The 25,096-nt window shown below is 41.1% G+C and overlaps 1 protein-coding gene across 3 annotated transcripts in view; it reads right to left on the bottom strand.

The window, feature by feature from the left end:
- LOC126298926 (serine/threonine-protein kinase GL21140) overlaps positions 1 to 25,096 on the bottom strand; it is a 232,738-nt gene that overhangs the window by 23,793 nt on the left and 183,849 nt on the right. For all 3 annotated transcript variants that reach the window (XM_049990479.1, XM_049990478.1, XM_049990480.1), the window contains 2 exons: positions 18,763 to 18,909; positions 12,569 to 12,811 (listed from right to left, as the gene is read on the bottom strand). In XM_049990479.1, the coding sequence (XP_049846436.1) occupies positions 12,569 to 12,811; positions 18,763 to 18,909 (390 nt within the window). The remainder of the gene's footprint in view (positions 1 to 12,568; positions 12,812 to 18,762; positions 18,910 to 25,096) is intronic.

Below are 25,096 nucleotides of genomic sequence, written 5' to 3'. Positions count from 1 at the left end.
CTTAGATGAAGAGGAGAGGGAGATGTAGAATAAATGACCACGAACTTGTAACGTCCTTAGACTATCAGTTTCCGTCAGCAATGACCATCTTCAGATGTGCAGCAAAACATGTAAAAAAACACAGGTATAGCTAGTGGATTGTCTACATCTCAAAACACTAAAATTGTTCTTAATGAAAAGTATTACTGAATACACAAGGAAAATGTGCTTTAAACACGATGAGGAACATCTGTTTTAAAAAACATGTCCTAATACAATGGAGCCATAGTGGCATCATCAAAAGGTAAACAGAAAATCAGCCTAGCATTGTTGTACACATTTAAAATATTGTATACACTAGGCCACAGTGTCAGTGGAGTCGGCCTGGTAACAGCAGCACTGTTCATAAGCTGTTATACAGTAGCCACAAAATTTTTGTGTCGTAAGCTCATTAGATGCTGCTAATGTTGGTGTACACAGATTTGTCAGTTAAATAACTGTACAGTATGGAATAAAAAGAATACAATATGTAAAGCCTATAGTGAGCTCACCAATAGTAAAATGCAATAAATAAAAAACACAACTAAAGTTAGACTGTTAAAAAGGAAATATGGTAGCCAAGTGACAATATTTCCTATGCGCTCTTGGGGTGAATTTTAGATAAAAATACGGTATAATGATATACATAAGAAAACGCTTATGGAGCAAACAGAACAATATCAAAATCATAAAACAAATAGGGAAAGAAGCCAAATGGATGAAACAACAAGCTATAATAAGTAACCAGTGCCCTCTGTTGGTGTGACTGCCAGAATGCTGCACAGTTAAGAAGTGGTCACAGGAACTTAATTGTCAGAGGGACCCTCAAATCACGACACGCCATTCCACAAAAAGAATGGCAAAGCACTGTACCACTCACTTAGTAATATCTTGTTAATGAAGCGTATTATATAAACAGAGAACACGGGACATGCAATACTGTGAGAAGAACTTGACAGGGAACTGAAAGACGTAAGTCAAAACAAGGCCCCAGGAGTAGAATACATTCTGTCACAACTACTGATAACCTCAGGAGAGACAGTCTTGACAAAATTCTTCTATCTGGTATGCAAGAAGGATAAGACTGGTGAAATACCCTCAGACTTCATGTAGAATACAATAATTCAAATTCCAAAAAAAGCAATTGCTGACAGGCGTGAAGATTGCCAAATTGTCAGTTTAATACATCACAGCTGCAAAATACTAACATGAATTCTTTATACAACAATGAAGAAACTTTTAGAAGCTGACCTGGTGGAGTATCAGATTGGATACTGGAGAAATGCAGGAACACTTGAGGCAATGGCTCTGAGCACTATGGTACTTAACTGCTGTGGTCATCAGTCCCCTAGAACTTAGAACTACTTAAACCTAACTAACCTAAGGACACCACACACATCCATGCCCGAGGCAGGATTCGAACCTGCGACCGTAGCAGCCGCGTGGTTCCAAACTGTAGCGCCTAGAACCGCTCGGCCACTCCAGCCAGCACTTGAGGCAATACTGACCCTAAAACTTACCTTGGAACGTATCTTAAGGAAAGGCAAACCTAAGTTTACGCCATTTGTAGACATAGAGAAGCTTTTGTCAGTATTGACTGGGATACACTCTTTGAAATTAAGAAGATAGAGGTTAAATACAAGGAGAAAAAGGCTATTTACAACTTGTACAGATATGAGATGGCAGTTATAAGACTTGAGGGGGGTGGAAGGGAAGCAGTGGTTGAGATAAGTGAGACAGGGTTGTAACCTATAACTGAGCGAGCAGTAATGGGAAAATAATAATAATAATAACAACAACAACAACAACAACAACAACAACAACAACAACAACAACAACAACAACAACAGGGTGTATACGTGGACAAGGAAAAAAACTTCCTGGATTTTCCAGTTAAAAATACACTTTCTCCCGGATGACAGTATATTTTCTCCTATCAATCCTTTGAATGGTTATGGTTTTATACACTGCCGTACAATTTCCCAGCACTTTCGAAAACTAAACTCAGGGAAAAATGCACATTTTGGAAGTATCTTTGATGTGTAGCAACATGTACACTGCGTATTTTCGTATTACGAAAGTATACATTGGAATTCTACCAAACGCCGCATGTTACTTTCAGAATCATTGAAATCGAGATTTCGATGCGATTTTGTAAGCTGTTTGTAGCTCATGTCACGTGATCTCTCCAGCCAATGACAGTGGATATTCAGAGCATAGGACATGTGATGTAGTCAGCCAACAGCAACATCACTGTTAAGTAGCACAAACACACAAACAGGGGAAGTTAATAGTTTACATTAACACACATAGTGTTGCTACAAGAAAAGAAAAGCTGTCACATATAATATTGGTCTCTAAGGTTAATAAGCTGCAAGAGAAGCTAAGCTTTTGCATATACTGTTGATCTTTTTTGCGCGTGTCACACTTTAACATGTATCACACATATGTGCCAGTAAAATTTTTAATAATGAGATTAATGTCTGGTCTTCAGGATTCGAAATTATTCTAAATGGCTCGTCATCAAAGCATTGCTTTTTAAATTAGTCAAACGCTCTGTGATTTAATAAATTCATGGTACATTCTTCCACATAGTTCAACTTACGTAAAAGGATATTTACTTTTAATGTAATGCTTTTAGAACCACTATTTGCAATATTTTTCAGCTACCTGTTAAGAAATAGGTTCGTTTCAGCAGTTGACAGAGAGCGCAGATAACAGGCAACACCGTGCTTTGGTTGCTATCATGATGTAGGAAGCCCATATGTAAGTACTTGTAAAACATTGAAAGATCATACATTATGTCATAAAAGAAACAAGACATCAGAGGATACTCCAAGAGCATCAGAATTTCGTGGACCACACTAAAATGTGCATATTTAAAGTGCATACTTAAAGGGCACATTCGTATGTCCAGACTCCCAATGAATTAGACCTCGACCTGATATTAAGCTTTTCAGTGTGGTTTTCGAGGTGTAAATTTTCTTGGTGCACCAGTAATGTATTACATCATGTTTGGTTCTTTATTATGGCATAATGGCATACGTGCTAGAAAATGAAAACATGCACTTGAAATGCAGCGAACAGTTGAAACTAGCCCATAGTATGGAATTAAACACTTTGTTTCAAATACATTGACTGTCTCTGTGGAAAAGGTTAACAAAAGTCAAATTTCTTCAGCAAACAGCCAAAGATAATGTCATTGTTCCGCAAAGTGATTAATGCTTGACTGTCAAAAAGGTGGAAATAAAATAAAATCTGAAACTAATGAAATATTTCAGCCTTTCGTAATTACGTGAATGTGTTTTAATTCACTTGATAGCTCCCGGCCACAGATATCTGTTTTGTTTTCACTTAACATGAGAGTAAATGAAGGGAAAACAGCAAAATCACTAAATGTAATCACGGGCCACGTGGAGACTACCCACTATAACTCAGACTGCTCTGCACATCAACCCAGGATCTACGACACTTGCAAACCGGGTCAACACTAAAAAAAATCAAATTTTCAAAATATGTTCATCTTGTAGCGCACATCTTTCTGAAAAGTCTGAAACATAAAACATACGTACTCAGGGAAACATAAGACACATTATTTGGTCTTCAGTATGCCAAAGTGCAGTGACATGCCTCTTCATAAAGCATTTTTCTACCGCACGTCCAAACTACATTCAGGAGAGTAGAAATTGAAATGTCCTGTGGTGCCTCTCCTGCTCCCAGGTGGTCGGTATGACAGCCTGCTCCTCCGTTTTTTTATTTTTTTATTTTTTTTTTAACCCTCGCAATTAATAGCGAATGGGATTATTTGTAATCGAGAGAACAAGAATTCTTCAGAAAATCTGAACTCTTTACTGCCTATTACTTAATAACTTGCTGTTTTGTGTGACATAAAATTAAATATAGGATATATAAAACCAATACTGCCAAGAGATAAGCAAGAAATTACACATTTCTTCAAACCTTAGCTTCTAGCATTTTTTCTCTCTAATCTTGCTGCAGCTTTCTGAGAAAGAATCTATTACCTCATCGAAGTTCGTGAAACGTTTTGCTACATGAAAAATTGAAATGTTGTTATCTAATACTGAAAAAGCTATTGATACAAATAATACCCAAGACTGGTGTGGTTTCTCGATCTGATTACGTCTATTTTGTCACTGTCTGCTAGATAAAATGAAATAGGCCATTCCAATATGGCAGCAATTTTGTAACACACCAAATAAACGAGACTGTTTTGTCACAAATGGCCATTTCTATAACACAACAGAATATAATCCACAAAGTACCAATGTCAAATGCCGATAAGGCCTACTACAAGGAAAATGCTTTATGTTAGGAAATAATTTCACATTTTATTCATATGCACCAGCTTCCCAAGCATGAGATCGAAAAGTAGTATTACGAAATTTTTATATAAATTTGGAATCGTCTTATTCTTCCATAATTTGTGTGATGTCCCCATTTCTTCTCCTTCCTCGTTCTAACAAACAGTCTTGTCATCACCAATTCTGTAGCTATTGCTGCCACTGTCAAAATTTGTTCGCTGATTAACTTCACTAACCTTGCCAGAATCACAGGTTTAGTTATTCTGCGATTATTTTCTGGTTAGGTGTTATTACGTGTTCGTACAACACATTTTCCATGTTACTTCCTGAATAGAATGTATGAGGCTGCTAGCCAGGGACTGTCCTATAGGTCCTTACTCGTGTAGCGACCTGGCCCAAAATTTCATTTTCTTGGATACACCGAGAAGATAATATGGAATCTTTCTCACCTGTTATTCCTGTCAGTCATTTATTTCCATTCTGGTAGTCTGAATCTATGGATTTCGCTAGTAATTATAACAATGCTGATCATTCGCAAACCCAATGAACCATTTAATCACACAGCGATTGGCATCCATCCTTTCAGCTTTACTCCCTCAGCTTGTATAGCCCCGTCCCCTTTTCGTCTGCAGAAAGTTTATTTCTAGATGCGATGAGGATTCTCCTGACAGAGACATCACATACACTATGCATGCATTCAAAAGTTGAATCATAAGTTCATTCAAAAATCAACTTAAAATGTGTTCAAAAATGTTCAAAAACCAACAGGGAAGCATTTCAAAATCATATGAATAATCGATAGACAAACGTGCGCTGGGTGCTAGGGGCTTTGTAAAACAAATTTTTTTCCTCAAGAATATGAATTTGGCGGCCCCCTTTTCCCAGTAGCATCTAGATGTTTGCACAGCCAACAGCCACCTTCCTGTAGCCAGAAGTGGGAGAATCTACTACTCAAACGTGACTCAACTGCGCATGCGTCTGCGCGTAACTGCTAAAACAAATTGAATTTTAACAGTTGTGACTTCATGCTCATTGGAAGCAATTTGTTGTTATGAAGCACTGCTTAGTCTTCCTAAAGCCTTCGACACATTTTCAATTGGCAGACGCTTGCATAAGCACTGTGTGTTGTTGTTGTATATGGCGCATTTCCTTTGCAATTTCTAGTTATTTTCGTTTTTCTCTCTCGTTTATGTTTTATTGTTTTGAAGTATTATTCTGCAGTAGCGGGATACAGTAATATCCTTTGTTAGAGTATCAGTTCTTACCAGTCAATATACAAAAATTTAACTGAAAACTGAAACAATGAAAAATTCCTGGAATTCTAAAAATATCCTGGGTTTTTCCCTGTTTTCTCTCGGATGAAAAAATTCCCAGGTTTTACCCGGGTCTTATACACCCTGAATAATAATAATATGCAGTAGGGGTCAAAGTCCAGGAGAAGAGAGAAAAATTTTGAGGTTTGACAATGACCTTCCAGTTCTGCCAAAGATAGCAGAGGACTTGGCAAAAGGATAATGGGAATGTAGTTGAGTTAAATCAGGTTACGCTGAGGGAATTAGGTTACAAAAAAAAAACACACTAAAAGTAGATGATGTGATTTGCTATTTAGGTTGCAAAATAACTGATGATGCCTGAAGTCGAGAGGATATAAAATGTAGACTGGCAATGGCAAGGGAAGTGTTTCTGAAGGAGAAAAAATTGTTAACAGCCAATATAGACCTAAGTTTTAGTAAGTCTTTCCTGAAAGTATTTTATGGAGTATAGATACGCATGGAAATGAAACACGGAAGATAAAAAATTTAGACAAGAAGAGAATGGAGACTTTTGAAATTTGTGCTACAGAAGAATGCTGATGATTAGATAGGTAGATCATGTAACTAATTAGGTACAGAAGAAAATTGAGGAGAAAAGAAATATGTGGCGCAACTTGACTAGAAGAAGGAATCAGTTGACATGACATTCTGAGACATCAGAGGATCACCAATTTAGTACTGGAGGGAAGTGTAAGGCCAAAATTTGTAGAGGGAGAACAAGAGACAAATACAATAAGCAGATTCAAAGGGATTTAAGTACAGCAGTTATTTGGAGATGATGAGGCTCGCAAAGAATAGAGTAGCATGGATAGCCGCATCAAACCAGTTTTCGGACTGAAGACCAGAACAACATATGGAATAATGTTCTGGGGTAATTGATCTTTAAGAAACAGTCTTCACTGCTTAAAAAGTGGTGTGATAATAATATGTGGTGCTCATCTATGATCAACTTGTAGACATCTGCTTAAAGAGTTGGCCATTCTGACTTCTGTTTCGCAGTATATTTATTCCCTCATGAAGTTTGTTATAAATAACCCACTGCAATTAAAAAGGAACTATGTTGTATATAATTACAATACCCAAGGCTGGTTGGTTGGACTGATGATAAAGGGACCAAACTACGAGGTCATCAGCCCCTCCTACCTGGAACAGGCAAGTCAACAAAACTACATTCCAAAGAAGAGCCCAGTGCTTGAAAGCCAAGGAAACAAAACCCCAAGGTCTCTACCAAAGATCAACAAAGCCTATTAAAAAGAACAAAGGATAAGAAAATTGGGGAAAGGAAAGTGAGGTGCCCCATCCAGGGAGAAGCCAGAGGCCCCATAGGCATAAGTGCGATGGGGGACATACCCCAGCCACTTAACAGAAACAAACCACCCAAAAATACCCAGAAGAGACTAGCAGAGGGAAAACAGAGAAATAATATCAAGTCAGTCAGAACATGCAAGAAGGGGGAAGAAGAGCAAAACATCAGGGGGCGGAGGCAGACCACCAAGCCTAAAAAGCCGCTCCCTATCTATACAGAGGTGGCAACAGGTCATCATACCCACCTCTCAATGGGCCAATAAGGCTGAGGCACTCTCCCTTTGAGAGACTGATAAAAACTCCCTTCACAAATATACTGTAAGACCAGGTCAACCATTGAGGCACCGTCTGCTGACACCAGGGGTAGTGAGTGAGGAAGATAAGAAAGCCCACCACAGGGTGGCTATGTTGGGAAAATCCAGCAAAATGTGGATCACCGTCACACAGGCACCACAACAACAGTGGGATGGATGCTCGCGACAGAGGATACGACCATGAGTCAGCCATGTACGTCCAAAGTTAAGACGGGAAAGGACGAAGTCCTTGTGAGAGGCCCACATGGAGGACATCCACAAGTTCATGGGCTCCTTTTCTGCCTGTAGTTTGTTTTGAAATGATAGTGTATGTTACTCTGTGTTCCAAATCCTTAGAAACTGACAGCATAATACTGATCAAAGGTCAGATTCCAGAATAAAGATCAAGAGGCAACTTGCTGGTAGATGATTTGGCCATCCTGACAGTGAGTTTATTCCCCAGGATCCAAACGCCACCTGGAGTCCAGATCACCATGTGTCCACATTGTTTGAGAACAAAAAGGGGATCCTGGATAGTCAGGATCAATAGATGGTGAAGGTAACACTGATCAAGCCTCAATGCTTGTAAATTGCTTGTAGAGTCACTACAGATGAGAAAGGATTCACCGATTCAGGAATGGATAAGCTCAAGTGCATGAGAGATGGCTACCAACTCTGTACTGAAACCACTTCAGCCATTCAGCAATAAGAGGAGTTCATTACATCCCATGTGAATGTAAGCGAAGCCAATGTGACCAGCAACTATCCAGCTATCAGTACACATTAGTTCTGAACTCCAAAACGCACTGAGAATGGAGACGAATTGGCGGCAGAGAGCCTCAAAATGAACCGAGTCTTTCAGACCTTGTGATAGATGAGGACAGAGTTGTGGATGAGGAATGCACCCTGGAAGTGTATGTGAGTGGGCATGGATAAGAGGTGGTAGAGGGGAAAGCTGGAGTTCAGAGAAAAAGGGACTGGATGAGGATGGTGATCATATTGCAGACTTGGGCCATCATTTGCGGGAGGTGGATCTCCGTATCTGGAAAGAGGAGATGGTAGTTTGGGTGCTCCGGGGAGCAGCGGACATGTAACACATAAGCAATTAATTTTTATTTTTAAAAGTATCGGGAATCCAATACACTGATATTTTTAAAAAAAAATATCATTATCTGTCCCGATGTGCAGCAGATATTTTTATAGGCTGGTGCACTGATATTTTTTCCATTATTATATCGATATTTTTTCTCAGTAGATTGATGGAAAAAATATCAATGCACTCGCCTATAAAAACACTGGCTGCACACTGTAAATACACTGCCAGTTTTAGAGCTGCATATTTAAGTATTGATTCATTATTAGGGATTCTATTATATTTATATTATGATACAAGCCAACAGTCTGCACCGATAGCCAGATGCATCCCATAATGATGAAGAGTGTTGAGTAGTTTCAGAGTGAAAGGAGCTGCTGAGCTATAAACCTGACAACCATAATCCAGCCTGGGGTCTGCACCCCAAGATGTACAGGTCAGGAGCAGACAGCATTGAGCTTGTGCATGCAGGCAGTCTTCCAGTGGTGAATATGGGACAGCCACATCAGCTTTTTATCAAAAATAAGATCAAGAAACATGACAGTGCTATAATACCTAGGCACTGGTTGCCTAAATAAAGTTCTGGATTGTGGTGTACTGTGGGTCGACGGCCAAAATGCACAACCTGCATTTTGGAGGGAAAAAATTGGAATCATGGGAATGGGACTATGCAGAGCTCAGTGGATGGTGCCTTGGAGCTGGCGTTCAGCAGATGCTCCCAAGTGGGAGCTGCACCAGATGCAAAAACCATCAACATACAACTCCAGGGTTACCAGAGACTCAACAAAGGTTACAAGTCTATTGATGGCAATGAAGAGTGTGACACTTCACAAAGGACCATGTGGGATACTGTTCTCCTGGATCCGAGTGGTGCTGAGTGAAGCACCGACTAACACAGAAGAGCCGGTGGAATAAAAACTCGTGGATAAAATTCTGAAGGGGGCCGCGAAAGTTGCAGTCATTGACGTTAACTAAAATGTGATGGTGCCAAGCCGTGTCATATGCCTTATGTAGGTGAAAGAAGATCGCAACAAGATGTCAGCAGTTAGTAAAAGCCTTTTGGATTGCTGTTTACAATCTGAGTAAATGTTCAGTTGTGGATTTTCCTTCCTGGAAGCCACACTGATATGGGGACGAAAGGCCCCAAGATTTGAGTACCAAACATTATTGGAAGTTAACAGCTCACAAACTGCATTGGCCAGGCTAATCGGTCGGTAGCTGTTGAGAAACGTTGGGTTCTTTCAGAGCTTAAGACTGGGGATAGCTATGCTGCCTCACCACTCAGAGGGGAAAGCAGTTGAAAACCCTGAGTAGATGTTGCCTCTAAGTAACATCCAAGAGTTGGATCATGTGGTTGTGGATGGAATATTGGTCCGAGGCCTTGTCATGTAAAGAGGTAAGAGCCTGCATCACTTCCCTTTCAGTGAAGGGTTCATTATACGTTTCAGCTTGGTGGGGGTTTAAACAGAGGGGGTTTCTTCAACTCACCTTTTGTACCAGAGAGAGGTAGCAGGATAGGACGAGGATGCCGATGCTGGCGCAAAATATGTCACAAAATGTTGCAAGGACCAATGAATCAGCACACAGATCACCCTGTAGCATGCGACCCTGGAAAGCTGACTGTGACTGGCAGTCAAAAAAGCTAAGGAGCTTGGACAAAACCCGCAACAAAGAGGCATACTTACCCAGGGAGGAAACATAGTTCTCCCAGAATTCCTTTTTACTCTGCTTAATAAGGTAGCAAACCTCATCAGAGAGACACTTAAAAAGTGAAGGCAGTCCTGAATAGTGACTGCTACATCCTTGGTCCACCACCGTATTGGCCAGTGGTGAGGGTGACCTGTGGATAAGGGGATAGCAGTGCAAGTGGCATGAAGAATAGTGGCAGAGACGTCTCGCACAACCACATCAATACAACCTGGGAGAGAGGTGTCGAAATGCACAGCAGACGTATATAAAGGCCAACTGGCTCTGCGGAATGCCCAACATGGGGGCCTATCTGCCTGGCGGTGGCAGGGGAACAATAGAATCAGTGAGAAATGGTCACTGTTATAAAGAACATCATGTGGTGACAAATGTAGAGAAGCCACGAGAGCAGGTGAGGAGATTGTGAAATTGATAGCAGGAAAGGTGTTACAAGCATGGGTGCCACCCAGCCACAGCAAGGCCCATCTGGCATGGCAGCTGTCGCCAGGAGCTCCGATGCTCCAGGATGACAAGCAGCCACTCCTTGGCATACGCAGGGAGGCAACAGATCAGGTATCAGTAGTGTGATCCCTGTGCTGTCAGAAGGCTCAGCCAGATGGGTACATAATGCCTCCACGACATGGACTGGCTACACACACTAGTGACCTAGCAGCGTGGAATAGTGCTGAAGAGGGGAAGGAAATGGGGGACAAGAGTCCATGCTGTAAATGCTAGGGATGGAGTTCTTCCACAAGTGGTTCACACTAAAGACAGAAAATTTAAAAGTGGAGGTCAAACCCCAAGGGGGGACCAAACTGCCAAAAAGGATGAAAGAGGACAGGAAAGATAAACAAATTCACAAGGAATAAAGAGAACCATGTGAATAACCAGGTCAACATGAAGTAGAACACATAGAGGGGAAGGAGGGGGCAGTGAAGAAGGATCAAGGATGGTGAGGAAGGGACATGGTGAAGGAAATGCAGCCCGGGAAGGAAGAATGTGTTGCAATAGCTCGGGGCCCCGTGTGTGCCACTCACCTGTCCACAAAAGAGCTCTGGGACACTTGAGGGGACAATACCAGGAGGAAAATGATTTTCGTTACTACACATTAAGATTGTCTAGCACAAAAAGGGGGGTGCACAATGCTGCAACAAAAAATTTTGATAACTTACCCAATGATATACAAGTCTGACAGAAAGGTGGTGGTTAGGAATGATTAACTCACTTATAAATGTTCAGCACCCAGCCATGTTTACAAATTAATCTGCAATGTGAATGTATTGCAATGTAAATGTAAAATGACTCGTTCCACACCGTTACAATTTATTGTGCAAAATTATCACTGGAACATCAAACTAACTAATCTTAACTGAGGATTACAAAGGTTTTAATGAATTCAATTTTTTAATGTTTCTTAAAATTTTAAGTTTATAAAAATCTTAGTAGCTTCTTACAAACTGTTGCCAAGCTGAATAGGGATTTTTTTGTTTGTTATCTAGATCAGAAGATGGTTGGTAGTCAACAAAACTCGCTATCTAGTTACTGTTGGATTGTGGTCAAGACTACTAACATTCCTAACAAAGCTACTGCTTTACAAATATTTACTCAGAATCTAGGCACAGGAAGTTTTTCCCTGTTAGTTTATTAGCCACATGTTAAATTCAGCATGGAATATGACGACTAATGAAACATGTGTTCTCCATGCAGGCTTTTTCAAAAGCACATTCTTTGGCACCTCCAGAAATGCAACATACTGAAACTGAGTCGATATTAAATGAAGTATATGGTAAGGTTTCTACATTAGCTGGTAGCCATTGGATGAAGTTATCGCAATCTATGACGGTAAGTGTACAGTGCCGATAATGACAAAGCTTGGTGATCATTCAGAGCTCAGAACAGCATAGACAATGATGCAAATTTGACGATGAAATCAACATTGAAGTTTCTGTCCCTGCTGCATCTGAAATGCAGGATGATCTGCATCACCCTGTGTTGAATATTTCTGGAGTGCTGGCTGCAATTTCCTTGTCACTAAGATTTGTTATCACCAATAGGAAAAGGATTGTAGATGTAAAAATTAGTTTCTCACTTTGAGAGGTGCCAGCAAACTAATGGTTATTACAAATTTTCAGAGATTTAAAGATGGCTTTTTCTTTAATAGTTTCTGATGTGGTTTTGGTAACCCATTCCAATAGAGGGGCACAGCTAATTAAAATACTGGATCATACTGAAACATTTGGTGAAAATCTCATGTTGAAAAAAGATACTGCAAAAAGCAACAGACTTTTCCCCCAAAAACAACAGTACACTGTATGTAGACTTTCAATGTACAGTGTGTACCTGCAAGAGTAAAATGTAGCAGGAAATCTAATTACTGTATTATGATAAAATATGACGAGATTGAAAATACAGTATAATTATTACTTTTTCCACCACATGTATTCTTTTCTACAAATTTCATTTAACATACAAATATATCTTGGAACCCTCAGTTTCATGATAAATGGTTTTCATTGTATCTAAAATGTTGATACTCACTCTTATCCAATGGTGATCCAATACATCTTCAGCTGAAAATCTCACTTCTGGCTGGATTTGAAGCATATGAGATATTAAGTCTTTTGCAAGCTCTGATACATCATCCCAATATGGTGAACTAAATTCATAGTTTCCTGACAGTATACGGTCAAAGAGTTCTTCCTGATCACCTGTAGGACTCGCAAATGGAGGATAACCACACAACAGAATATACAATATCACTCCTGCTGCCCAAACATCGATCTGGAAAATAAAATAGCAAATATTTCATAATTTCTAATAATTCTATATTTTACTAACCCTTTGGCTGCTGCAGACATGCTTGGCATATGCTGAGCTGAGCAGTGTGTCATTATTGCCTTATGTGTCTAACTGCACTAAGTAGGCTGCATCTGGGCTTCTGCCTGTGCTAGAGCCACCCGGATGACCTGCCTCCCCATGTGCTGGCTATTTCTGAAGTGCTAGCTGCAATTTCTCTGTCACTAAGATTTGTCATAGCCAATATGAAAATGATTATAAATGTAAAATTTAGTTTCCGACTTTGAGGGTTGTCAGCAATTTAATAGTTATTACAAATTCGCAGAGATTTAAAGATGGCTTTTCCTTTCAACACTTTCTAATGTGATTTTGGTAACCCATTCCAATAGATGTGTGCTGCTTTCAATACACATCAGTAGTTGTGTGTTCCTTCACAGCTACTCTTCAATATTACCAACTATACTGTGTATATTCTTCGCTCCACAAAATAAAGAAACACACACATTCGAATTTAGTTAACTGGGTATTTTTGGATCACACACTCATGGTTACATTCTGTTTGTGTGCAGATTATACTATGTTGCCATGTGTGATGGATTAAAGCTATCAGTGACACAGCTTGCTTTTAGGTTATTATGTAGTCAAGAGCTTCGTGTTATTCTATACAGTGAATGAAATACACCGATTGTCAGGGACATCGTTCTCAATAACTGGAGTTTAAATTCACTTTTATTGTGTCATGCAACTTATTTGGTAGTTTCAGGAACAATTTTTTGCTAGCTAACTGTTTACTTAATGGCAGGAGGAGGACAGCCTGCCTGTCTCTAGTATGAACACTACATAAACAGTACATCTACTGAACAGCTCTCATCCCCTTAGGAAATTTGCTAATGCATTTCTTTAATTTTCAGCAACTTCCTGTCTGCTGAAAATGGATGATATAGTTTTGTGGTACAGTTGGTAATATTTCGTAACTTCAATTGAGCTTTCGAAATCAGATGTTTATAATCCGAAACATTCATCCCTTCTTGTGTGTTTATGGGCACAAAAATTTGACCATAGGCAGCCATTGAGGACAAGATGCGTATTGGCCCAAACAGTTTACAGAAATTTACAAAAATTGTAATTTTGTGTGCACTTGTGCAATAAAACCATTAATGGAAATAAAGGTGTATGAACCGTTTCTAATGTTATATGAACAGTTCCTCATCATAAAGAGATGATCCTTTATTATTTTTGTCTATTCGGACACTGTATTTTTATTCTTGTGTACATTACAAATGAAATTGATATCACCACATTTCAAACCTCCAGTCTGTGTATTTCTTAGCACAGTACCATCTGTTGAATATAACACTAAGAATGATATAATGGTTTGATCATTACACTTGGGTCTTGAAGGCAAATCATCAAATGTGTGATTATGAAGACAGAAATAATTTTCTTTCCAATCAGATTTGTCACTCAATTGTGTTTTCATCTTAAGTGTTTCACTATCACATCTACATTATTTGGATTCAGATGAACATAAGACTGTGTGTTGCACCTTCTGACATAGATTGCTTAAGACTGTTGCTTTTAGAATCTGTGGAGGAAATATCACTTGCACATCAAATAATCCATCCACACTGTTGCTCTTCATCAATATCTCCACGTTCTCTTCCTTAGCAGTGTAGTTGATTAGACAAACATTGTGATGCCAATCCTGATGAACACTAAGACAAAGTTAAGTCAAATGTAGCAAAATGAGATCACAACGAAGTACCTTAACAGAACTTAGTAGCCAGAACTGTGGTAAATGCTGACATGTAGGTTGGGAATCCACTGTATGCTTAAATTTGTTGACAGCACACAGATACCTCAGTGGAGGCGCAATGATACTCATCATTGGTGCTCACGGGATGGCAAGGAGACCCCAGTCGACAGTGCTCAAAGAACATCCAAAAACTATGCTTAAACCAGCCAGCAGCACCGTGAGAAGCGGAGGAGCATGACAAGTTCATTCGTCAACAGCAGTCAAAGGGTTAAAAAGATATATATATATACTTCAAAACATTCCAAGTCCAACAAAGAAAAATCATATCTTGTTTATTTAGAAGCTTAAGTTTTACACAGACGGCTAATAACAATTTTAGAAAATTCTTCTGTAATGGGTTACATAATTATCTTATGGAAATACAAATATTCCTTCAATGATTCTTGTTTCTTTCATCCTAATCGCACTATAAAGGAACAATTACTCAATGCCACATTTCCAGCTACATTTACTTCCACACCTTCATTTGGCTGCTGATTTTCCAGAAGCTGCTTCCAGTATACATGATGGAATATTTACCTACTTGCTCCATAAATATCATTTCTGCAAATATACTATAACAATCTACCTATTACTATTGTAATGAGTAATTTATTGGATGCACTCCTTCTACCGAAATAATGACAAAATTATTTTATGCCATATAACCTGTAAGATGCTCACTGAATGAAGGGATCCACCTGTTAAAGCACTGGACACACTACTGGGAAGAATGGGCTCTGTCCTTGCTGCTCCACACTCCTTTAGAGTCTTTTGGGATTCCCTAACTCAGTTCTGATGAATTCTGAAACAGTTTGTGACGAATCAAATAAATCCACCAATGCAAAAATGATATGGAAAGTTCTGGTAGACCTTATCCACATTCGTCCAGAGTCTTAACACCTTGTCTCCCATCCACTTTACCTGGTCCTCCTCAGCCCAACGTACCACCTTCCTGGACATTGTCCTCCACCACCATGATGACTGCATCCATACCTTAGTCCATACCAAGCCTGCTAAAAACTCAGAATATAGTCAGCACAGAATGCCGTGGCCGGGAGATGCTGCGCAGACACCAACGCATGCTTGTGGAGAGTCATGGTGGTTGGGGTTACAGGCAGACGTAGGGGAAATGCTGAGCCCTGGTGGGGAAGTGCCATTCTAAATGAAGACTATGCTCACATTTTCTGTAAATATTAAGTCAGGCTCCTCCATGTCTATATTTGCATGGTGACCATTCAAAAAGTTCTACTGACACCTCTGCTTTGGTTGGTATCTAAAAAGGATTATGATAAAAATATAGCAATTTATTTTCGTATGGCTTGTTAACCATTTGTAACTTCCAGAGAAGTGCCATGCGCGGAGAATTTTGAAACCTACTCATTTTTTTTTTTTTGAGTTTACACAGTTTCACCTCACTAACATGGTGTGCAGACACAACTGCAAGAGAATACTGAAACCGTGGTTTATTAAGTGAGGATTTGAGGAAACGGACAGTCAGACAGTCAGTAGCTTATGAAAATTGACATCCTCAGTACAAAAATAGGTGTAGTGTCTTCACTTATGTTGTTCCAAAACCCAGAGCATTTCTCATTTCACCAGCTACTGTGGCCCTTAAAAATTACTTTCTTTAATTGAAAAAGTCTGTAGTTATTGGAACTACATGGTGGATAATGAAGTTTTACATACTAAAGATATGACAAAATACTATCTTCTTTGCGTGGTGTCATGTGCCAAAATCTCATTTCAATATCTGAAACCATTTATGAAATATGAGGAATATCACTGGCAAGGTGCGATCGCAAATAAGTGTGCTACATTAGATCAATTTTCTCGAGATTGGTGACAGACAGATATTGCCACCCAAGTCTAAAGGAAAATTCAATATCTTAGCTAAATTTCATACTCAACAACACATTATGTAATGTGCATCAAATGCTAAATCATAATGACCTCTATTTTTCATTGCAAACCTTTCCAAATTTCGCGTATACTTCCACATAATATCACAGTAAGTATGACCATTAATGAATTATGTAGATGGTACCTGTCCCCGTTGATATTTATCAACACCTATCACCAGCTAAAGTTCTGGATTTCATTGAAATTTCATTAATGAAATGGTGGGCACATCATCATGAATCTGACGTATAACCTATAAGTAAAGTCAATTTTTTACCCAATAGTTTCCGTAAAATCGCTTGAGAAAGACTACAAAGCATGCACCTCAACTCTGTCAGCACTGTCCACCTGAAAGGTGGAAAACGCTTGTCGGCCTCCCCTTAAAAAAAAAAAAAAACCACCCCTCATCCTGTGCTTTGACCGAAAACTGGCCACTACGCATTGACCACCGTATCCTGCGCAGACTCTACCTGCATTTTGACAGCTGTCATCTCTTCCACAGTAACAAATTGCTCCCATTTAGGCTGACAACCTGTGGATGGCATATTTGCAGTGCCGAGAATTACCTTGCCCAATATGCTGAAAGTCTCACTAAGGCCTTGACACACAGCACTATTCCCCAAACTTAAGCTGCCAACAGATTTCCCATGCAATATCCTCACAAATCCCTAATGCTCCCCCCCCCCCCCCCCCCCCACCACCACCACCACCACAAACAAAATGGAAACATACCCCCCCCAAAAAAAAAAAATCCCCTCCCCATAACCCAGTATCACCGCGCACAAGAGCAACTGAACCATGTCTTTTGGCAGGGCTTTGACTATGATCATGTCTGAAGATTAGGGATATCCATCTCACAATCTTTTCCATCCCTCACATAGTTGTCTTCTGCCAGCCACCCAACTCTCACAGAATTCTGGCCAATCCCTATTCCTTTTACATTACTAACCCCTTGTCACACAGAAAATGCACCTGAAAATGGGAATCATTTCCCAAAATGTGCCAAAAAATATAAATAAATATCTAATTAGCAAAAATTACAAGAATTCCACTTCAGTACTTAAATACTGTGTGTCACACGCAATAACCAAGATTGCATACAAGTTGAATGTCTTATCAATTTGTGCAAGTGTCAGTGAAATAGTGTTCACATGCGACATTCATAGGAATTTAAACTTTACTAGCAGACATGAGTACACTAAACATATCCATTTAAATCACAGTTTTGCACAAGCCATATCATACAAACATAACAAATAGACATCAGTTGCAAGTCAATGACTGTCACACGTCCACACAGTTACAGTGGACTGACTAACTGGGTTTTTAACCATAATGATCAAGGTTTAAGAACTAGTTATCTAATAAACTGATGTCAACATATGAATAACAAACCTTATGCTCACTTAAGGCTTCCCTAAATATTGGATATTAATAATAGCCCCTCCCCCCTTTTAACACATGATATAATGAATAGGGAAACTTGCTAACTATGCTGAGACAAATAGGAGACAAAAAGAGTAAAAGGTATCGTACTGAAACATGCTGGCGTGAAACTAGTTGAAGGACATTTAAAATTTGCTTAGTTTCATTGTATTTCAATCTATATTTCATGTGACTTTAGATTAAAACCCAACTGAGGATCGTAAAATTGTTGCTGAAAAGAGTCCTTCAGTGACCTTCCCTTGCCATGTCAGACACTTCTAATAGGCTATTTCTTATTTAACTTTAGGTTGTCATAATTTTGAAAGCTCTATCAACACAGTCTGGAATCCATAAAAATGCCATAGAAATGCACCAGCTGGAGGGCCATGGATGCATGTTTCCTCAGTTGCAATGTAGCTGCTTATTTATTCAAAATGCAGACACATTTTTTGACAATTATCCACACACAGACTAGAAAAGAACTCACATCGGGTCTTTGGACAGAGGTATCTATATCAGAAGCCTACTATGAAAGAGTCCTTGTGTGCACCACTTTTAGTATTCCATGCTGACTTCAAGTTGTTAGCTCGCTACTACCTGATGCCCTTTTACTGTTTTTTGAAGTATTTTTAAGAAAGTTTTATTCAATAAACATGCCAAAGAGCAGAGACAAGATTACAAATATTAAAAACTTCAATCAATCGTACAGTTTTGAAACATTCCAGTGGCTCATGATGTGACACCTGCAGCACCACATTTCAACAAACAATGTTATTGTGCTAATTAACTTCAATAATCATTTGACATTACTTACTTGTAATCCGTAGCCCTTTTCCTCAAGGATTTCTGGTGCTACATATGTTGGTGTCCCACAAACAGTGTACAATGGTCCAGAAACATGACATGCCAGTCCAAAGTCTCCCAATTTCAGTACCTTTTCCCCCCTGGGATTTGTTGCCACCTACAAAAATATTATTTCAATATATTAGACTGTAAAATACTTAATATAATAAAAAGTTTCTGATTTTTGTTTTTAACTTTCTATCAGTGTTTCAGGAACAAATAAACATTAACAAAATATTTTGTCCAAGTACACCTCATACACTCACCATAGCTAATTTTCATCTCCTCCTGTACTATGAAGTTTCTAACACATCAATATAAAACTATGCAGCAAAAATAATTCTGTTAATACAGACGACCATTGACTGGAGGGATATAATATCTTCACTCCTCTATTTTGATACCAAGCTGAACCAATAACTACAAGAACAACAACAACATTAAGGAGCTTAAATAATCCTAAGTACTGTCAAAACTATAGGCAAATCCACATGCCCTATTTCAGCAGGACAATGCCCAGGCACTTTGAGAAATGCACAAGCCAACTTATCAGACCTGCATGTTTATATGACTACCCATTAAACACATTTGCAATAAAGTTCGTCAACAATTTCCATATAATGGTCCATCAGGAACTACTTTTGTTTTCTGGACTCTCACAATTTGTACATAGGGAGATTTTCTAGCAATGCATACACACACACAGATTCCAGACCACAATGTTTAGATGTTTTGATTGCAGTTCATAGGAGCTACATACCATACTGATCTCCCCAAGTTAGAAAATATGTAGAGTTCTGTAAGCTGGGGAGAATGTAATGGGTAAGAACACTGGGTTGGTCACTCAGATCCTCTCCTCAGAACACAAAACATGCAGTGGGAATAGGGTAATAGAGGAGCTGGAAAGGAAGGTCTGTGCCATTTAGGTAGAACTGAATCAAGCTAGGAGACAGCTAATGAGGATGCAGGAAGGCAGCGATGTGGGGGGAGGGGGGGGGGGGGGGGTTTGGGAATTGGCAGTTGGTAAGAAGTCTCACAGGTCTCACAGTTTTGTTGCGTTCATCAGCAACAGGCTCCAGCTCCCAGAACTGAGAAGAGAAGTGCCTCGCAATAGTGTAGGAGTAGGGGAAATGTGCAACAAACTCTGTCCGTGAGTAGGAAGAATAGGAAAAGCACAAATGTTAGGTAGAAGATAGTACTGATGCTAGGTGGCAGTCATGGCAGAGGTGAAGGCTTCAATGAAAAGACACATGACAATAGGAGTTACAAGTCACCAGCATTTTAAAGCTGAGTGCTGGGCTGAATCACATTATATGAGAACTTAAGGTCTTTATGTAACGATTTCGTGAAAGTTGATAGCAGGTGTGACAGGAAACAGCTTGGATAGGAAACAGGGCTTACTACACAGGTGGTGACCTGAGTAAGATAGCTTCCCTAATTGGTGGCACCAATGTGAGCACGACGGATGTTGTGGCAGCATGATTCACCTCATCTTCACAGTGCTGTATTGCTAGCCAATGTGAAGCTGGAGGTACTGTTGATTACTGCTGATCGGGCATCCTCTGCACTGGTGCCAGTGGGGACTACCACGAAATGAGGCTATACTAGGCATGATCAGCACCTCTATAGCATTGGGAAAGGGAGTTTGGTACTCGTAGCGAGGGTATAGCAGATGGATGTGGGACCACACATGTATACAGGGTGACAGTCAGAAATAAATCCCTAAATATTCCTCGATTCGCTAGGTTTTTCATCGAATCTTTCAAGTTCTCTCCCCGTACAACTTCAACAATGCCTACATAACATCTCAGCCTGCCTTTCAAGACAGAGTCACTTCAATCCAGTATGTTAATACATCACACCACTGGCCCACACACATCATCGTTTCAACCAAAAGGGAAAGTGGAAGAAACGTCATGTGTGGTCGCTGGAGGATCGTTACGTGCACAGCACGGTGGTTTAGCTCTCTTGGTTTTTAGCCTTGAGACAGAGGAGATGTTCTATTCCATTGTAGCATTCAGTCAGAGCTGATGATGCCTGGTGTCTGCCTTCACCTCTGCATCTACCTCTTATTGCCAGGACCAGCCCCCAGCCACGTGAACGTGAACCTCCACCTCTCGTTTCTCATCCCTTCACTGTTTTTAACAAAATTCCTTGATTGGCAGTCAATCTTTTCCTCTATTAAAAATAAAGTAAACCAGCGAGAATTTGAATTACAGCCTTTGAACAGTGTGGTTGTATGGATTACAGAGTATATGTGTAGAGACAATGAAATACAGCATATAGTGCTACCATCATATAAAGTTGCATGTTGCTACTGAGCTTAAAGAGTGAGGGATCACACAATTATTTCAGATGTAACAACACAATCAAGCTGGAGAAGATCTGATCACAATTAGTGCAGATAAACATTTTAGGTTGGCAGTCATTTAGCTTAGAAAACTACGCAACTACATCATTGTGTGTGTGTGTGTGTGTGTGTGTGTGTGTGTGTGTGTGTGTGTGTGTGAGAGAGAGAGAGAGAGAGAGAGAGAGAGAGAGAGAGAGAGAGAGAGAGAGAGAGAGAATGCACATGCATGTGGGCATACATGAGAGAGACTTCCAAGTAATAATGCGAACACTTTAACACTTCCTTCAACAAATTAACTGAAGTCTCAGCTCCCAACACTAACATTATAACATGTGGAAACAAGAATATTAACAGAGGTCTCTCTCTCTCTCTCTCTCTCTCTCTCTCTCTCTCTCTCTCTCTCTCTAAATGACATAAACAGGCATAGGATTAAAAAGAAACAGCATAATCAAATGTCCTTAGACAGGTTTGTCAAGTTGATAAAACGAAGAATGCAAGCAGCTGCTCCCAGGTCATCCGCTAAAATGGCATCCACAGTATGTGACAGGCCAAGATCAACGCGCAGTCTATTAAAATTCGGACAGGACGCTAAAATTTGTCGTACTGTCAGCAATTGCCCATATGGGCAGAATGGTGCCGGTGCAGCCGTCAGCAGATGGTGATGGCTGAACCGGCAGTGTCCAATTCGTAACCGGGCCAAAATGACCTCCTCCCGCCGTGGGAAGAAGCTTCAAGGCCTGAAGCTTGTTGTCCGTAAGTGCAGCCCAATCGGCATGCTACAGCGATAAAATGCCCTGACAAATGACCCTGCTACAATCTGATGAAGGGACACAACACGAAGCTGTCCGAGGCTGGAGGACCGCAACATTGGCCGTGGCATCTGCAGCTTCGTTCCCAGGGATACCGACATAGCCAGGAACCCACATAAAGATAACTAGAGAACCATCGTCCACCAGCTGCTGAAGAGAGCGTTGGATCCGGTGCACGAAAGAGTGATCCGGATACGAATCACTGAGGCTCTGGATGGCGCTCAGGGAATCGGAGCAGATGACATAAGCAGAATGTCGGTGGCGGCAGATGTAAAGAACAGCCTGGTAGAGGGCAAATAGCTCAGCTGTGAAGACCGAACAATGGCCATGGAGCCGGTATTTGAAACTGTGTGCCCCGCCAATAAAAGCACACCCGACACCGTCATTGGTCTTAGAGCCATCCGTATAAATGAAGATCGTATTAATGAACTTCGAATGAAGTTCGACACAACAGGAGCGGTATACCGAACTGGGGGTAAGCTCCTTTGGGAGCGAGCTGAGGTTAAGGTGAATGCGAACCTGAGCCTGGAGCCAAGGTGGCGTTTGGCTCTCGCCCACTCAAAAGGTTGCAGGGAGTGAAAAATCAAGGTGCTGAGGGAGGCAACGAAAGCGAACTCCAGGGGATAGCAGGGCAGACACATACAACCCGTATTGACAGTTGAGTGAGTCATCAAAAAGGAACGATAAGACGGGTGGTCGAGCATTGACAATAGCTGACAGGCATACTGACAAAGCAGTATATCGCGCAGGTAGGTTAGTGGCAATTCACCGGCTTCAGCATGAAGAATCTCGACAGGACTAGTATAGAACGCTCCGATCGCAAGACGTAAACCCCGATGTTGTATGGAGTTGAGGCGGCGTAAGATGGACGGCCGTTCAGAGGAGTATACGAAGCTCCCATAATCCAGCTTTGAGCGGACGATCGACCGATATAGTCGAAGTAGGACGGTTCGAACCGCTCTCCACGACATACCACTGAGAACATGGAGGACATTTAGAGAACGGGTACAACGAGCAGCCAAATATGACACATGTGGAGACCAGCTAAGTTTCCTGTCAAATGTAAGACCTAAAAATTTTGTTGTCTCCACGAATGGGAGAGCAATGGGACCGAGTCATAAGGACAGTAGGAGAAACACTTTGTAGCGCCAGAAGTTAATACAGACCGTCTTCTCGGCAGAAAAATGGAAACCATTGGTGACACTCCAGGAGTAAAGATGGTCAAGACAACGCTGAAGACAGCGCTCCAGGAAACATGTACGCTGCGCGCTGCAATAGATGGTAAAATCGTCCACGAAAAGGGAGCCTGATACATCAGCTGGGAGGCAATCCATTATTGGATTGATTGCTATGGCGAAGAAAGCGATGCTCAAAACTGAGCCCTGTGGCACCCCATTCTCCTGGCGAAAGGCGTCGGACAGGACAGAACCCACACGTACCCTGAACTGTGGAACCATTAAAAAGGCACGAATAAAAAGAGGGAGGCGACCGTGAAAGCCCCATGCATGCATGCTGCGGAAAATGCCCGCCCTCCAACAGGTGTCTAAAGCCTTCACCAAATCAAAGAACACAGCCGCAGTCGTGCACTTCCGCAAGAAGTTATTCATAATGAAGGTCGACAAGGTAACCAGAAGGTCAACAGCAGAGCGGCGCCTACAAAATCCACATCGTACATTGGTAAGTAGGCGTCGAGATTCGAGCAGCTAAACCAAACGAGAGTTAACCATTCGCTCCATCACATTACAGACACAGCTGGTCAGCGAGATGGGTTGATAACTGGAAGGAAGCGAGATGGGCCGATAACTGGAAGGCAAGTGCTTGTCCTTCCCCGGCTTAGGAATCGGGACAACAATAGACTCGTGCCAGCATGTGGGAACATGACCCTCAATCCAGATGTGATTGTAAGTATGAAGAAGAAAACCTTTACCCGCAGGAGAAAGATTCTTCAGCATCTGAATATGAATAGAATCAGGCCCTGGAGCAGAGGACCGTGACCGGGAGAGTGCAATTTCGAGTTCCCGCATGGTGAATGGGGCATTATAACTTTCACGATTCGAGGAGCGGAAGTTAGGTGGCCTAGCCTCCTCTGCCTGTTTTGCGGGGGAGGAAGGCAGGGTGGTAATGAGCGGAGCTCGAAACCTCTTCAAAAAAGCAGCAGAAGGCATTGGAGACATTCTCAGGGGCCACAAGGACATCATTCGCAACCGTCAAGCCAGAAACTGGTGAGTGGACCTTAGTGCCAGATAGCCGGCGCAGGCTACCCCAGACAACAGAAGAGAGAGTAAAACTGTTGAAGTGCTTGTGAAAGTAGACCAGCTTTCTTTAATAACATGACGACACTGCGCACATAATCTTTTATAAGTGATACAATTCGCCACCGTAGGGTGGCGGTTAAAGGTGCGTAAACCATTTCGACGAGCACGTAATGCGTCTCTACATGATTTGGTCCACCAGGGGAGCGGTACGCAACGTGGAGAAGAAGTAGTGTGGGGGATGGAATATTTAGCAGCAGTGAGAATGACTTCCGTGAGGTGTGTGACCTGACTATCGCAGCTTGCAAAGGTTTGATCTTGAAAGGTCGCCCTGGAAGAGAAGAGCCCCCAGTCTACTTTGGAGATGTTCCAACAAGTTGAGCACGGAGACGGGGTATGATGCAGGAGATAGATAACACATGGGAAGTGGTCACTTGAATACATATCAGAAAGTGCGTACCAATCAAACCGGCGTGCAAGTTGGGCAGTAGATATAGAGAGGTCTAAATGGGAATAGGTGTGAGTTATGTCTGAAAGAAAAGTAGGGGCACCAGTATTGAGGCAGACAAGATTCAGGTGGTTGAAAAGGTCTGCTAACAGGAAGCCCCCTCGGGCAGGATGCTGGAGAGCCCCAAAGGGGATGGTGGGCATTGAAGTCTCCAGTTAACAAAAATGGTGCAGATAGCTGAGCAATAAATTGCATCATGTCTGCCCTGGTAACGCCAAACGACGATAGAGTGTAAACGGTACAAATGGAAAATGTAAAAGTGGGGAGAGTAATTCGGATGGCAACTGCCTGCAGGCCGGTGTGCAATGTGATGGGATCGTAGTAAATATCATCCCGGACCAGCAACATAACCCCTCCATGAGCCAGAATACCTGCCACAGGGGGTA

Source organism: Schistocerca gregaria, chromosome X (genome assembly GCF_023897955.1).
Source record: "Schistocerca gregaria isolate iqSchGreg1 chromosome X, iqSchGreg1.2, whole genome shotgun sequence".
Lineage (NCBI taxonomy): Eukaryota > Metazoa > Arthropoda > Insecta > Orthoptera > Acrididae > Schistocerca > Schistocerca gregaria.
This window is presented reverse-complemented; position numbering and strand designations above follow the sequence as displayed.